Source organism: Canis lupus, chromosome 5 (genome assembly GCF_011100685.1).
Source record: "Canis lupus familiaris isolate Mischka breed German Shepherd chromosome 5, alternate assembly UU_Cfam_GSD_1.0, whole genome shotgun sequence".
In the NCBI taxonomy this organism is placed as follows: Eukaryota; Metazoa; Chordata; class Mammalia; order Carnivora; family Canidae; genus Canis; species Canis lupus.
This window is the reverse complement of record NC_049226.1, coordinates 67,514,834-67,527,273: the sequence shown is the minus strand read 5'-3', so window position 1 is coordinate 67,527,273 and position 12,440 is coordinate 67,514,834. Positions and strand designations below refer to the sequence as shown.

At 64.0% G+C, this 12,440-nt stretch overlaps 1 protein-coding gene across 5 annotated transcripts in view; it reads left to right on the top strand.

Moving 5' to 3' along the window:
- GSE1 (Gse1 coiled-coil protein) overlaps nucleotides 1-12,440 on the top strand; it is a 413,704-nt gene that overhangs the window by 382,798 nt on the left and 18,466 nt on the right. For 4 of the 5 annotated variants that reach the window (XM_038538121.1, XM_038538122.1, XM_038538123.1 and 1 more), the window contains 5 exons: nucleotides 4,416-4,615; nucleotides 9,707-9,882; nucleotides 10,330-10,530; nucleotides 11,073-11,264; nucleotides 11,676-11,980. In XM_038538121.1, the coding sequence (XP_038394049.1) occupies nucleotides 4,416-4,615; nucleotides 9,707-9,882; nucleotides 10,330-10,530; nucleotides 11,073-11,264; nucleotides 11,676-11,980 (1,074 nt within the window). The remainder of the gene's footprint in view (nucleotides 1-4,415; nucleotides 4,616-9,706; nucleotides 9,883-10,329; nucleotides 10,531-11,072; nucleotides 11,265-11,675; nucleotides 11,981-12,440) is intronic. The other variant, XM_038538120.1, reaches the window with a different exon arrangement.

The following is a 12,440-nucleotide window of genomic DNA, read 5'->3' as shown; positions in this document are numbered from 1 at the left end:
TCCAGCCCTGCCAAGCTTGGGGGGCCCGGGCCTAGGAGTGGGAGGCCGGGAAGACAGGAGACTGTCCTCTTGTCTCCTCCCTGGCATCAGGAGTGAGGCACCTAACCCAGTACATGGTCGAGTAGACCGGGTCGCTGTGGGGTGACCCGGAGCTGGCCTTGTCCTCCAGGGCTAGTAGCGGGGTGGGTGGCGGTCCTTGTTCTGAACCCCCGAAGGGGGCTCGAGACGGTCTCCTGCGGCCAGCTAAGCGCGAGTCTGGGAGAGCTGAGAGCTGACGGCCGTCGTGGTTTTGCGGTTTTGATTTCAGGCCTCACCCCCACTCCCCTCCCCGAGTCTGGGGTCTCAGCTGTTAATTACACGTGCCCGGCGGCCCCGGCGCTAATCCTCCCGGTCAGACAGCAGAGGTGACGCCGAGTGCGCGGCCTCCTGTCATCCCCCAGCTGCCCGCGCGCCCCGACTGGCTCCTGCCGCGCGTCTCCAGTTAATGAGGGCGGTCACAGCCCTCCCGCCGCCGCGCGTGAGCCGGGTCCGGGTGCCTGCGCGCTAATTGTGGGTGCGTGGTCGGGGATCGATCGCCTGCTCGGCTGGCGAGGGACATCCGACCCCCAGGGGATCAGGCTGCTAATTGCCGATGGCCTCCTGCTCTAGTGCACCTGGGTCCCCAGCTCCCCCACCCCTCGCCCCCTGGTGATTAGAAACGAGGTTAATCCGGGAGAAGCTAGCTCGTAGCGTGAGGGGGGGCCTCTTCCAGCAGCTGGCAGGGTGGTCTGATGGGAAGAGTGGCCCAAGTGGCCTGGAGACCCTGTGCCCCAGCCTGGTACCGTCAGGTGCTCCTGCTGCGAGCTGTGCTGCCCCCCCCCCCCCCCGCCCCATTCCATTTGGCCTTTGACCCCAGCTTTTCCTCCAGGCTCTTCGTGGCCTCTGCCTTGACCGCAGCTGCTCTTGGCCTGTGTGTGTTTTCCTTCCTTCCTTCCTTCCTTCCTGTTTTTGCTCCAGAGCACAGATATCCGCCCTCCCCACCCCCACGGGCAGAGGATTCACAAGGTCTCCCGGGGTGTAGGCCTGGTGGCCGAGCGTGGGGCTGCGTGGGAGATGAGCTGTGAGTGCAGGAGACACAACACCCCTCGCGGAGCCGAGGGGTGTGGGTGTGTGTGGTTAGGGAGGGCAGCCGGCTCCAGGTAGGAGTGGGTTCCTGCTGCCACGTGGATGCAACATAAAACCACATGGGGCGCGCAGCAGCCAACGCAGAAGGTCCCGTGTGCTGGGATGGTTCATAGGAACCACGCAGAGTAGGCACATCCTTGGAGACCATGCAAATTGAGGGGTGGGGGCCGAGGGGCCCGGCTTCCTTTCCTGGGGGATGGCCACCCTGCTGTGAATGCGCCGGGACCCTTGAACCCACACTTGAAATGGGGGCATTCTCCGGTGTGGGGATCACCTCCGTAAAGCCACTGCCACCCAGAAAGAAGAGCAGTAGAGCTTCCATGAAGTTCTCATTTAAGGAAAAGATTCCCTATTTAGGTTTGTTTTTTTCAAGAATGCAAGTGGAACTTTTCATCAAGATCTAAATAACCTACAGCAAAGCTCACAGGTCATCGGTGTCCAGTGGGACAGCTTCTCAGAGTGACCCCCCTGTGTCAGGAAACCGCCCCCTGCTCTCCCTCTGTGCCTCGGCGGGTGGGACCGTCTGCATTCCGACCTGTCTGCATTAGCCGTCTGTCCTCGCTTGGTGGTGTTTGTGTGACCCGCTGGCGTGGCCGCGACGCGTGCTGCTTCCTGCCCCCGTGGAGGGAGGCGGGGCGGTCCCTCCAGCCCGAGCATGGGCCCTGTGTCCAGCCCCCTCGCCATGTCTGGTGGGCGTCAGCCCTGCTTTGCTGGGTGCGTGCCCCAGTATGAGGCTGCTGGGCCAGGTGGGCAGATGGCCTTGAGAAGATGCAGCCACTTTTGCAGAGTTGCACAAGCCTGGGTGAGGATCCAGGACTAGCCACCCAGATCTCTCTCCATCTCTCCAGCGGCCGCCCACCAGCCCCCGAGGGCCATTCTGGAACCTCAGGGAGGTCACTTTCCAGCCGGGCGGCTCTGCCCTCAGGACTGGCTGGATCTGCCTGTGACACATCCCCACCTCCATCCCTGTGGCCGTCCTGAAACCGGTTTTGGGTGCTGGACGCAAAGGTCACTGCCTTGGCCAGACGTAGCTTGTTTCAAAACCTCAGGCTGTCCCCGCTGGGAAGGGAAGGTGGCCAGCGTTGTGCGCTGTTAGCTCTCCCCTGGTGGTGGTGACATCTGACTAGGAGATTCAGACCTCACCCAAGTTCGCGGGCAGCAGAGCCAGGCTTGGTCTGGCCAACTTGGGGTTGCAGGATCCTTGGGGTGGGGGCTGTGGTTGCTGCTTCATCTGGGGAATCGGGGGTCACGGTTCAGGCCAGCAGCCCTCAGGAAGCTCCTCGTTTGCCTCCCTGGCCAAGCACGGACAGGTGGATCCAGGAGTGAGGGACATGTGGCCTCCGTGCTGTACTTGATATTGCTGAGCAGAACATGCTGCTGGGCGGCTCTGGCGCTTGGCCTGTGGGGTTAGGACTGGGTGCCCCCTCATGGGGCTGCCTTGTACAGTTGTACATGTCGGGTACAAGGCTAGGGAGTCATGTTGAAGAGTCCTGGACAAGAGCAACTTGCTCAGGGCAAGGCTCTGTCCTGATGTCGCTGGGGCCTCTATGTCCAGCCGCTCTCCTTCCTCGCTGCCCTGCTGAGGCCACGCTTGGCTGGCCAGGGCCTCGGGGACAGGAAGATAGATCCACTGCAGTGACGCCTTGGCAGTCGGGAGGCTGTCAGCGCCCGCCCGTGAGCCATAGGCTGCCCTGACCACCCACCCCCAACACAAAGGTTCCATTTGGGAACGTGAGCATGGCACATGAGGTGGTGTGAAGACACAGTGGGGGTCCCACGACCCCGGGAACAAGGCAGGGTTGGAGCAAACTCCAGCAGGATGCCTGAACGCCGATGGGATTCTCCTTCTGAGAGGGGGTGTCTCTGCTGACCTGCTTCCCACCCTCCTACCCAGGCCGGGCTCTTGCAAACAAGAGGTGCCCACGGGGACCTTCAAAAGGGTCAGTGTTTGCCCTTTGAGTCCAAGAGCAAGATGGGGCATGTCCCAGGTCGCCTCTTGTCAGCAGTGGCCTCCTTATTCTGCTCAGCCTGAACCCCTCTGTCTCCCCACCCCCACCCCCAGCCATGGGTGAGTGTGTACCCCTCCACGCGGCCCCAGAGGCTCTCATGCTTTCAGATGGAGTGGGGTCCTCCTGGGATCTGTGACAGGGACTTGGGCGGCGTGAGCCAGTGTCCATGGACTGCCACTCTGTGGGCATGTGTGGGGCTTGTTCCCCGCAGAGTGCGGGGTGGATGTGTGTGCGCCGTGGACGTCACTGGGCCCTGGCTGGGCCCTGCCTGTGCTCCAGCTGCCCCTCAGCAAGGCGGGTGCCTGCTGGAGGACACGGCCTGGGGAGCAGGACGCACCTGAACAGGATTCCCACCTTGCTCACACTCCACCCCTCCACTCAGCACCGTCGCAGGGGGAGCAGCCATTGACCTAAGCAGCTGGCCCGCCTGGCTGCACCCCTGAGCCTCCTGCCCTGGGACCCCGGGGTGCTTTTCCTCTCAGCCGTGTCCACCCCGCATCCACGCCCTGCCTCCCCGCCCCCCCAGCCAGCTCTGTCCCCTCCACACCACCTCCAAGGGGACAGTGGGTTGTCCTCCAGGAGTGACGCTGGGCTATGCTGGGGTGATGGTGGTGATCTGGAGTCAGGTAGTGGGGGTTGCACGACTCTGAATGTACTAGAAACCAGTGACCTTTATGCTTTAAATGGTGAATTAGATCTTCTCAATTTTTAAAACTTAAGAATAGATTGCAGTTGATATCTAAGAAAAAATGATGAGTCTTCCGTGGCCACTTTTCCATGTCCAGGAACCCCCGCCCCTGCCAGGCCCACGCAACGTGCTGGCCACCAGGGCACCGTCTTCGCACCTTTCCCTGTGACCTCTCCACCCGCAAGCACACGGAGGGCCTGGGGCCCTGTTGGGAGCCTGTGGGTCTTGCCCCCACTCTCTGCTCCAGCCTCACGTTGGGGGAGCGTCTTGTTGGTGTGTCGAGCAGGTTCCACCCAGCCTGGGGTGTGGGAGGCGGCCCCCACCTGCACTGTAAGCATGCCCACTCTGCTGGGGCTGGTGTCTCCATCCGCATCCAGCAGGATGGTTCCCCCTTCCTGCCCACCCTGCTTGCGCCCCTGGCTCTCTGCCCTCCTTTGGGGCTTGGGGCTAGGGTGACCGGCCCTGGGAGCTGGAGTGCCCGGGACCTTGTGCCCCTGCTGGGCCCACGGGCCGAGCATGACCCCTGCTCATGCTACCTATCCTTTCTCCCACAGGGTCTTCACTCAGCAGCGAATCGTCCCCCGTGTCCTCGCCGGCCACCAACCACAGCTCCCCCGCCAGCACGCCCAAGCGTGTGCCCATGGGCCCTATCATCGTCCCCCCTGGGGGCCACAGTGTGCCCAGCACGCCCCCTGTGGTGACCATCGCCCCGACCAAGACCGTCAATGGCGTCTGGAGGAGCGAGAGCCGGCAGGTGAGTTGCTGGGGTCCCAGGTGCTGGGAAGGACAACACCTGGGGGTGAAACCCCTCACCGCGACTCACTCTTGTGAGCCTGTCTCCTCTGAAGAGCAGGACAACAGCACACTCACCTGGACGGTCTGGTGTGTGTTGGAGGAAAATCCGAGGATGTCGGTCAGGTGGCTACAGTCAGGCCAGGGACCAGGGGTTCAAAGGACACGTTGATGCTTTGTGTCTCTGGAGGCCGGGAGTCCGAGCCCTCCGCCGTGGGCAGGCCTGCTTCCCCCTGGGCCTTTCTCCTGGGCCCGCGGGCGCCGCCTTCTCCCTGTGTCCTTGCACAGACCTCCCTCTGTGCCTCTGCATCCTGATCTCCTTTCTCGATGACACTGGTCCTGTTGGATCAGGGCCGACCTTACCTCGAAAAAGGCCCTCCAACTTGAGAATCTTGGTGGGACACAGCTCGGCCCCGTAGGCCTGTGTGAGGTGCTTAAAATGGTGTTTGCACGTCATGGCTGTGATCACCCACCGCCCCGACAAGGATCCAAGTAGGGAAGATGCCCGTGCGCAGATTCATGTGCCCTGATTTCCCGTTTCCGTCTTAACTTCCAGATGTCCCACCCCCGTACTCTGGGGGCTCCCTGCACGGCTACCTGGCAGGTGGGAGGGGGCTGCCCCGCAGAGGGTCCTGGGAGCGCTCCTTTGTCGCCTGCCCCGCCTGACCGCCCTCCCCACCTCCACCCCTCCAACACCTGGGTGTTCCCAGCAGGGGCTGCGGGGAGGGGGGCAATGGCCGTCTTTCCCTTCTGGGTTCCCAGTGGGGTGGCCATACTCCGAAATACTAATTAAACCAGAAGGAAAATGGAAGTGGAGAGTCCGGTGGGCACCAGGGCCACTCATACCCGTCATCATGGGGGATCTGTGTTTTCTCTGCCCTGGGGCTCGGGGACAGCCAGCCTCTGTCCACAGAGGAGGGGCTGGCCCTCGGGGAGGCCCTGGCACACAGTGAGGATCCCTGAATTCTAGATATAGCTGTAGGCTGGGTGTGGCCCCTGTGCGCATCTCGACGCTGCTGTCTTGACTCTTGGCTCTGTTCTGTGTGCAGTTTGGGGGTGAGAGAGCCTGGGTAGGGCCTGGCGGGCAGGTGCCAGCCAGAGGGGTTTGGAGACCCCCGAGCTGGCCTTGGTTTGACGGAGATGAGTGGTCTTCACCAGCATCTCCTGCCTCCAGGGGGGCTCCTTGCCTCTTACTGTCAGCCACCTGGCGACCCGCCTTGACCTCAGGGCCCCAGCACCCTGCCTCCCTCGGCCCCGGGTGGTCCCTGGGTCCTGCTGGCCGTGTCCTGCTCAGCGCTGGCTGGTGACAGCCTCCCACCGCCGTGGCCCACAGCGTCCCCTTTGCCTGCCCCGGAGGGGCTTCCCTCCCACCCTGTCGGCCCGGACTAGAGGAAGCCTCCCGAGTATTCCCCTCCGAGGGTCCTGCCTGCCTCAGGAACGTTTAGTAACCCCAGAGAAAGGGCCGTGATAGATCTGCTGCAGCCATTTACCGCCGCGTCGCTTAATGAAACACTAATGCCACCAGGGAGGGCGGCGGGAAGGGAACTGGATTAGCAGATGATGTATGGCTCATCAGCTCCGCACAAAGGCTCAGTGGAGAATGTAATCCTTCTGGGGAGGGGCTGGAGGGGGGGCATCCCGCCAGGTGGGGAGTCGTGGGGGCGGGGCTCTGGGCCCGTCAGTCACCAGGGTCGCCAGGGTCCCGTTTCCCAGGTAGTGGGGGCTGCGAAAGCCGGCTGGAATGAGAAATGGTCTATTTTAGAGCTAACAGGGCATGTCCTGCCTGCCTGACTGGAACCCTCTCTAATCACCAGAGAATGAAGGATTTCCCTCCCTCCCTGCCTCCCAGCCTCCCCCTCGTCCTCCCTTCATCTGTACAGCTGTGCCTGCAGCCGCAGCTCAGAAATAAAAGCTGCCCCCAGATGCTCCTTGACGCTCGCCTGTCTGCCGGAACGGCAGTGGGGAGCCCGGCCCGCTCTTGGGGTGCCCCGGGGTGGCCCGGCTTGGGGGCTGCTGCCTGGGCCCGCCCCAGCCCCTCTCTGCCGGGCAGTGTCTGTGCGCCCCCGGGGGGGCCGGCCTCGCTCCCAGGTGCCCGTCGCGGGCTTGGCAGGGCTTGGCAGGGCTCCAGCCGGACCGGAGGCGCGCGGGTCCAGCCCGCAGAGCCCCCTGCCTGCCCGCCGGCCCCTCCCCCCGGCTCTCCAGCGCCTTGTTTATCCTCCGCCGCCGGCGGGAAGGTGCCATCTGGCCCGGCCGCCTTCCAGCAGGGCTTTGTCTCCCCTGTCCACTCAGGGGACAAGGGGCTTCTGGGGACGGTGCGCTCAGGGCCCCTCCCACGTGGCCGGGGCAGCCCGGGGTGCGAGGCTTTGCTCTTTGATTCCGTGAACGGCGCCCGAGGCACGTGGGAGCAGGTGGCGGCCTGGTCTGCTGAGCGCGGTCTGGGGCTTGTCCCCAGTGCCCTTGGGTCGACGACTCCCTCCAGGGATTCTGCTGTCCTGGGTTGATGGTCCAGCCCCTTGGCTACCATCTCCATCCTGCCCTGGCAGCTGGTGAGCTTTGCACGCCCACTGCCGCGTCCCCATCCAGAGGGTGTGGCCCGTCCAGCCTGTCCCAGGCCACAGGCACGGGGCCTTCCCTACCCCACAGCGGCCCCGGTGAGGAACAGAGCACTACAGCAGGTTGGTGTAGGGCACCCGTGCAAGCCCGGCCCTGTGCCAGGCGGCAGGCGACAGGCGTGTGGGAGGACCCAGCAAGCCCTGACCTGCAAACAGCCGCCGAGACGCTAGTGTGGGCGGGAGATGTGCGGGCCCTTCACCCTGCATCCCCTTTATGTCCGTGCATCTGTCCCTGTCGCACCAGGAGCTGATGCTGTGATTGGCACCCTTGGCAGGTGGGGAAACTGAGGCACAGGACAGTGATGGGTGTCCTAGGGTCTGTAGGACCAGATGGGAGCTGTGTCCACACTAAGGCTAGGCAGGAGCCCATCCTGCTGTCCCCACAGCCATCTGTAGGACCTGTGGCCAGGTGTGGGCCCTATATGGAAGTCTCTGGATTGCTGGGAGATGGGAGCTCTCATCTGCTCACTCTGACCCAGGCTGTTGCTGTGCGTGCCCGTGTCTCCTTGATACCTGCCACGTGAACGCCCCTTCGGGGAAGGGCAAGTCAGAGTTCGTGAACCTGCAAGGACCCCACTGTGAGCAGGGCGGCCATGCCAGCGTGCAGGCAGGAACAGATGTTGCTGCTCATTAAAAATTCCAATCAGCGGCTTGTCTCCTTCAATTAATTATCACGGATGTGTCTTCTGGAAGGCCAGAGAGGGCGCGGTGGTGGCCTGGCACAGTCCAGGCCCTCCTCTACTGCCTGCCCCGCCTCGTCCACGGGCTGGCAGTGGCTGCTGGGGGTTGGGGGGGTGCGATTAGAGTGCGCAGCCCAGTGATAAACTGGGGGCTCTGCAGCTTGCACCCCCAACTGTACCAGAGAACAGAGAACCTCAGCCATGGCCGAGCCAGGACTGGGGGGTATCTCCTCCGGGGACGGGGCTCAGCCTCTGTGTGTCCAGCGATCGTTCTTAGACGTGTTCTCCAGTTTTTGCCTTGTTGAGGAGACGTGGTCCAAGCGTTGTGGTTCCCCCCTTTTTTCTAAGATTTTATTTATTTATTCATGAGAGACAGAGAGAAGCAGAGACACAGGCAGAGGGAGAAGCAGGCTCCAGGCAGGGAGCCCGATACAGGACTCAATCCCAGGATCCTGGGATCACACCCCAAGCCAAAGGCAGACACTCAACCAGTGAGCCACCTAGGGCCCCCCACCCCCCGCCCGCTTGTTTTCAAGGTGTGCTGCTTGTTTGGTGGCACAGGGGAACTACCGTGGATTTGGGTGGACATGCTGGGCTGTGACCCCCATGACTGCCACCTGCTGTCTCCCGATCCCCGTTTGCTGCCTGCTGGGGGTGGGCCTGGTGGTCCAGCCAGGTGAAGGAGGGACCTGGCCCAGGAGCTCTCGGGGTCAGGGGAGGCTGCAGCCACCACCTTGGAACCCGTGTGGCCAAGGTCGGACCTGGGCTAGTGGTGACCTCCCTTGGGCTGAGAAGGGCTGTCCCAATGATGGAGCGTCCCCCCCCCCCCCCCCAATTTACGTGGCTCCCTTTAGCCATGTAAATGACAGGAGCGCTCACAACTGTGGGTGGTGTGTGCTCTCGGGGCTAGACAGACACTCCTGCCCTGGCCGTGGTAGGGGCTCCTGTTGCTCCCCCCTCTTCCTGTCTTGAGCATCCCCCTTCTCTGGTTTCCCAGGGTCTGCCTCCCCACCAGGTCCCTCTGTATGTCCAGGAGTCTGGGGTCAGCAGGGCCACGGCCCACCCCCAGTGTGTACAGAGGTGTCCCCAGACAGGTCTGACCAGTTGGGTGCCACAGCTGCCTACTGTGGCTGGTGCCAGGGCTACCCCAGGGGCTGGCAGGGGGGTTAGGCTGGCGTGTTCAGCCTGGGGGCAGTGCCAGCTTCTCGGCTGTGACTCTCTGTGGGCGCCAGGGGGCCGAGGTATCTGTGACGCGTGCTGGCAGCTGTCAGCACAGCTGACGCTTCAGCCCCTGGGGGTCGTCTGTGCATGCTTGGTGATCAGCGCGCGGGGCTCTGGCTGGTTCTGCTGCTCCCTGCTGCAGAGTAGAGCTCACTTTCTGGGGTTGCTGGAACCACGTCGTCCCTGGGTTTGGGTTCAGAGCTGGCATGGCGCTGTGAGAAACGCACACTGGGAAGACATGGGTGTTGGCTCGAGGTGGGGACTGTGCTGTGTCCCCTTGTGGGCGCTTGTTTCCATGGCCCCGGCAATCAGATGGGTTCCCGTCCTGCCCGGCATGAGAACCTGTGCCCTCCCGTCTCACCACCTCACCATGCTTGCTCCCTCCTGTGCGCACCCCAGGTCTGGGTAGAAACCCTTAAGGAAAGTCCTCCAGAACGGGAGCCTCTCTGAGCCTGGGGAGCCCCGGCCTTGCGTTGTCAGCAGTCTGAGCCGGCTCCTGCCCCGCGGCCCTGTCCTGACCCAGTGCTCTCTGTCCTCCAGCAGGACGCCGGCTCTCGGGGCAGCAGCAGTGGTCGGGAGCGCCTCATCGTGGAGCCCCCGCTGCCCCAGGAGAAGGCAGGGGGCCCAGCCATCCCCTCCCACCTGCTCAGCACCCCCTACCCTTTCGGCATCTCCCCCAGCTCTGTGGTGCAGGACTCACGCTTCCCACCACTCAAGTAAGTCTGCAGATTGGAGGCCGGGGGGTTGGGGGGGGTGCACATGTGCTTGGGGTCTGGATCCCGGAGGCTCTAGCGGCAGTGCCCGGCGGTGGGTCTGTACCAGCTGAGCCTGAGAGCTGCCAGATGGTGGCTGAGCCCCGGGCCTGCAGCCCCGTCTGTGCCTGCTGTCCGTTTCCACGGTGAGATGGCGGCTGGCTCTCCGACCCCACCCGAGCCCCTGTTCTGAGCCCTTGGAGCCAGGGGTTCCTCCAGGCCATGGATGGCAGGCCCGAGGAGCAGCCACTGCCCACGTCTTGTTTGCAGAGGCCAGGACCTGTCTCTGGAGACCCCTTGTTCTGGCGGCGGCGGGAACAGGGGTGTGTGGGGAGACTGGCCTGTTGCCCAGCCTGGCGCAGGAGCCCTGCTCACCACATCTTTCACTCATCCACGTGTCCTCACCTGCAGCCTCCAGCGGCCCGTGCACCACGTGGTGCCCCCCAGCACGGTCACCGAGGACTACCTGAGGAGCTTCCGGCCTTACCACACCACCGAGGACCTCCGCATGTCCTCCCTGCCTCCCCTTGGCCTGGACCCAGCCGCTGCGGCCGCTGCCTACTACCACCCCAGCTACCTGGCCCCACACCCGTTCCCCCACCCGGCCTTCAGGTGAGCTCTCTGCCCCCCAGTGAGTCCCCGGGGCTGTTGCCCCCATGCCCTCATGCCCTGTACCAGGCTCCATGTCTCAGTGCAGCCACCAGCCTTCCAAGTTGCCAGCAGGGGTTTGCCCCCGGGAGTGCCCCCTTCATCCATGCTGTCCCTCTGCCAGACGCTCCCCCATTTCCTTGTGGGCCTGCTGCTGGCACGGCGCGTCTTCACCTAGTGGAGCCACCCCTTTGCTGCGTAACTGAGACGGCCCGGGGAAGGTGTGTCCCTCATCTCTGCTGGGTGGAGGAGCCTCCCAATTCCTAGCCCGCCCGTCGGTAGAGCGGGCTGCTCCCAGGGGGCCTGCTGCTCGGGCCTGGGAGGGTCCTGGCTGGGCTGCAGCGTGGCAGGCAGTCTCTCAGGGCCTTTGGGGAGACTCCCGGCCTCTGTCCTGTCTGCCGCACTCACGTCAACACTCCTACCTGGCTGGGGGGTCTGTTGAGATGGGCCCGGGCTTTGCCTTCTCTGGCTTTGCTTCTCACCTGGCCCCTACCTTCTCTGCACAGGATGGATGACTCCTACTGCTTGTCAGCCCTACGGTCCCCTTTCTACCCCATTCCCACGCCCGGCTCCCTGCCTCCCCTGCACCCGTCGGCTATGCATCTCCACCTCTCCGGGGTCCGCTATCCCCCTGAGCTCTCCCACTCGTCCCTGGCAGCGCTGCACTCAGAGCGGATGTCCAGCCTCAGTGCCGAGAGGTAAGCTGCGTCCTGGGCTGGGGTGTCCCTGCTCCTCCCGCCCTGACAGAGTGCAGCACAGCCCACGTCAGAGCCTGGCTCATGCGTGCTTGGGCTAGTACACGTGTCCTTGGTCTGCGCACCTGCGAGGTGGGCAGTGACAGGTGCTGCAGTTGGAGCTCCTTGCTGGTACCTGGCAGCGCTGTTGTCAGACACCGGCCTCCTGGTGTGAGCTGCTGAGGCTTGGGGAGTTGGGCGGGTGGCTTTTGGTCCGGGGAACTTGGAGTCTCTTGGGGAGTTCATAAAAGCAGAGAGCCCTGCGAACCTGCTGTCGGGGTGCAGGTCACGGTGCCAGTCTCCCCTTGGGGGGGTTTCCTGGTCCCCCCTGCACCAGCACAGCGGTTGTCACCACCTCTTTCCACTCGCCCACAGGCTGCAGCTGGATGAGGAGCTGAGGCGGGAGCGCGAGCGGGAAGCTGACCGCGAGCGGGAGAAGGAGCGTGAGCGAGAGCGGGAGAAGGAGCGCGAGCGGGAGAAGGAGCTGGAACGCGAGCGGGAGAAGGAACGGGAGCGGGAGCTGGAGCGCCAGCGGGAGCAGCGGGCCCGTGAGAAGGAGCTGCTGGCGGCCAAGGCGCTGGAGCCGGCCTTCCTGCCGGTGGCTGAGCTGCACGGGCTGCGGGCCCACGCCCCCGAGGAGCGGGGCAAGCCCTCGGAGCAGCTGACCCCGACCCGAGCAGGTACCGCGTGGCCGGCGACCTGTGGGCAGGCGCGCGCTACAGGGCCCATTTCAGGCTACAAATGTGAGGTCAGGGCTGGGAGCTGGGGAGACGTGCCCGGTGGCCCCCAATAGGAGTACGAGAGATGGAGCTCTCCTCGGGGTGCTGCACGCAGTAGTAAACTGCAGTGAAAGCGTTAGGAAGCGAGGGGTGGGTTTTGAGTGTTCTTTACCTTTGTCTTGAACGTCGGCTGCTTCATTGGGAATATACTTAATCAGCCCTGGGAACGGCTCGCTAACCGGTGTGCGTGGTGGTAGAGAAGTCAGCCTGCCGTTGTGAGCCAGTGCGAGCCCGCTGCGGCACTCCGGTGGGTCCGACTGGGAGCAGTGCCCACCGCCAGCGAGCATCCCCGGAGGTCGTCTGCCCTGGCGAGAGGGGCAGGTGGCAGTGGGAGACAGCGGGGACGTGTGGACCGGCCCGC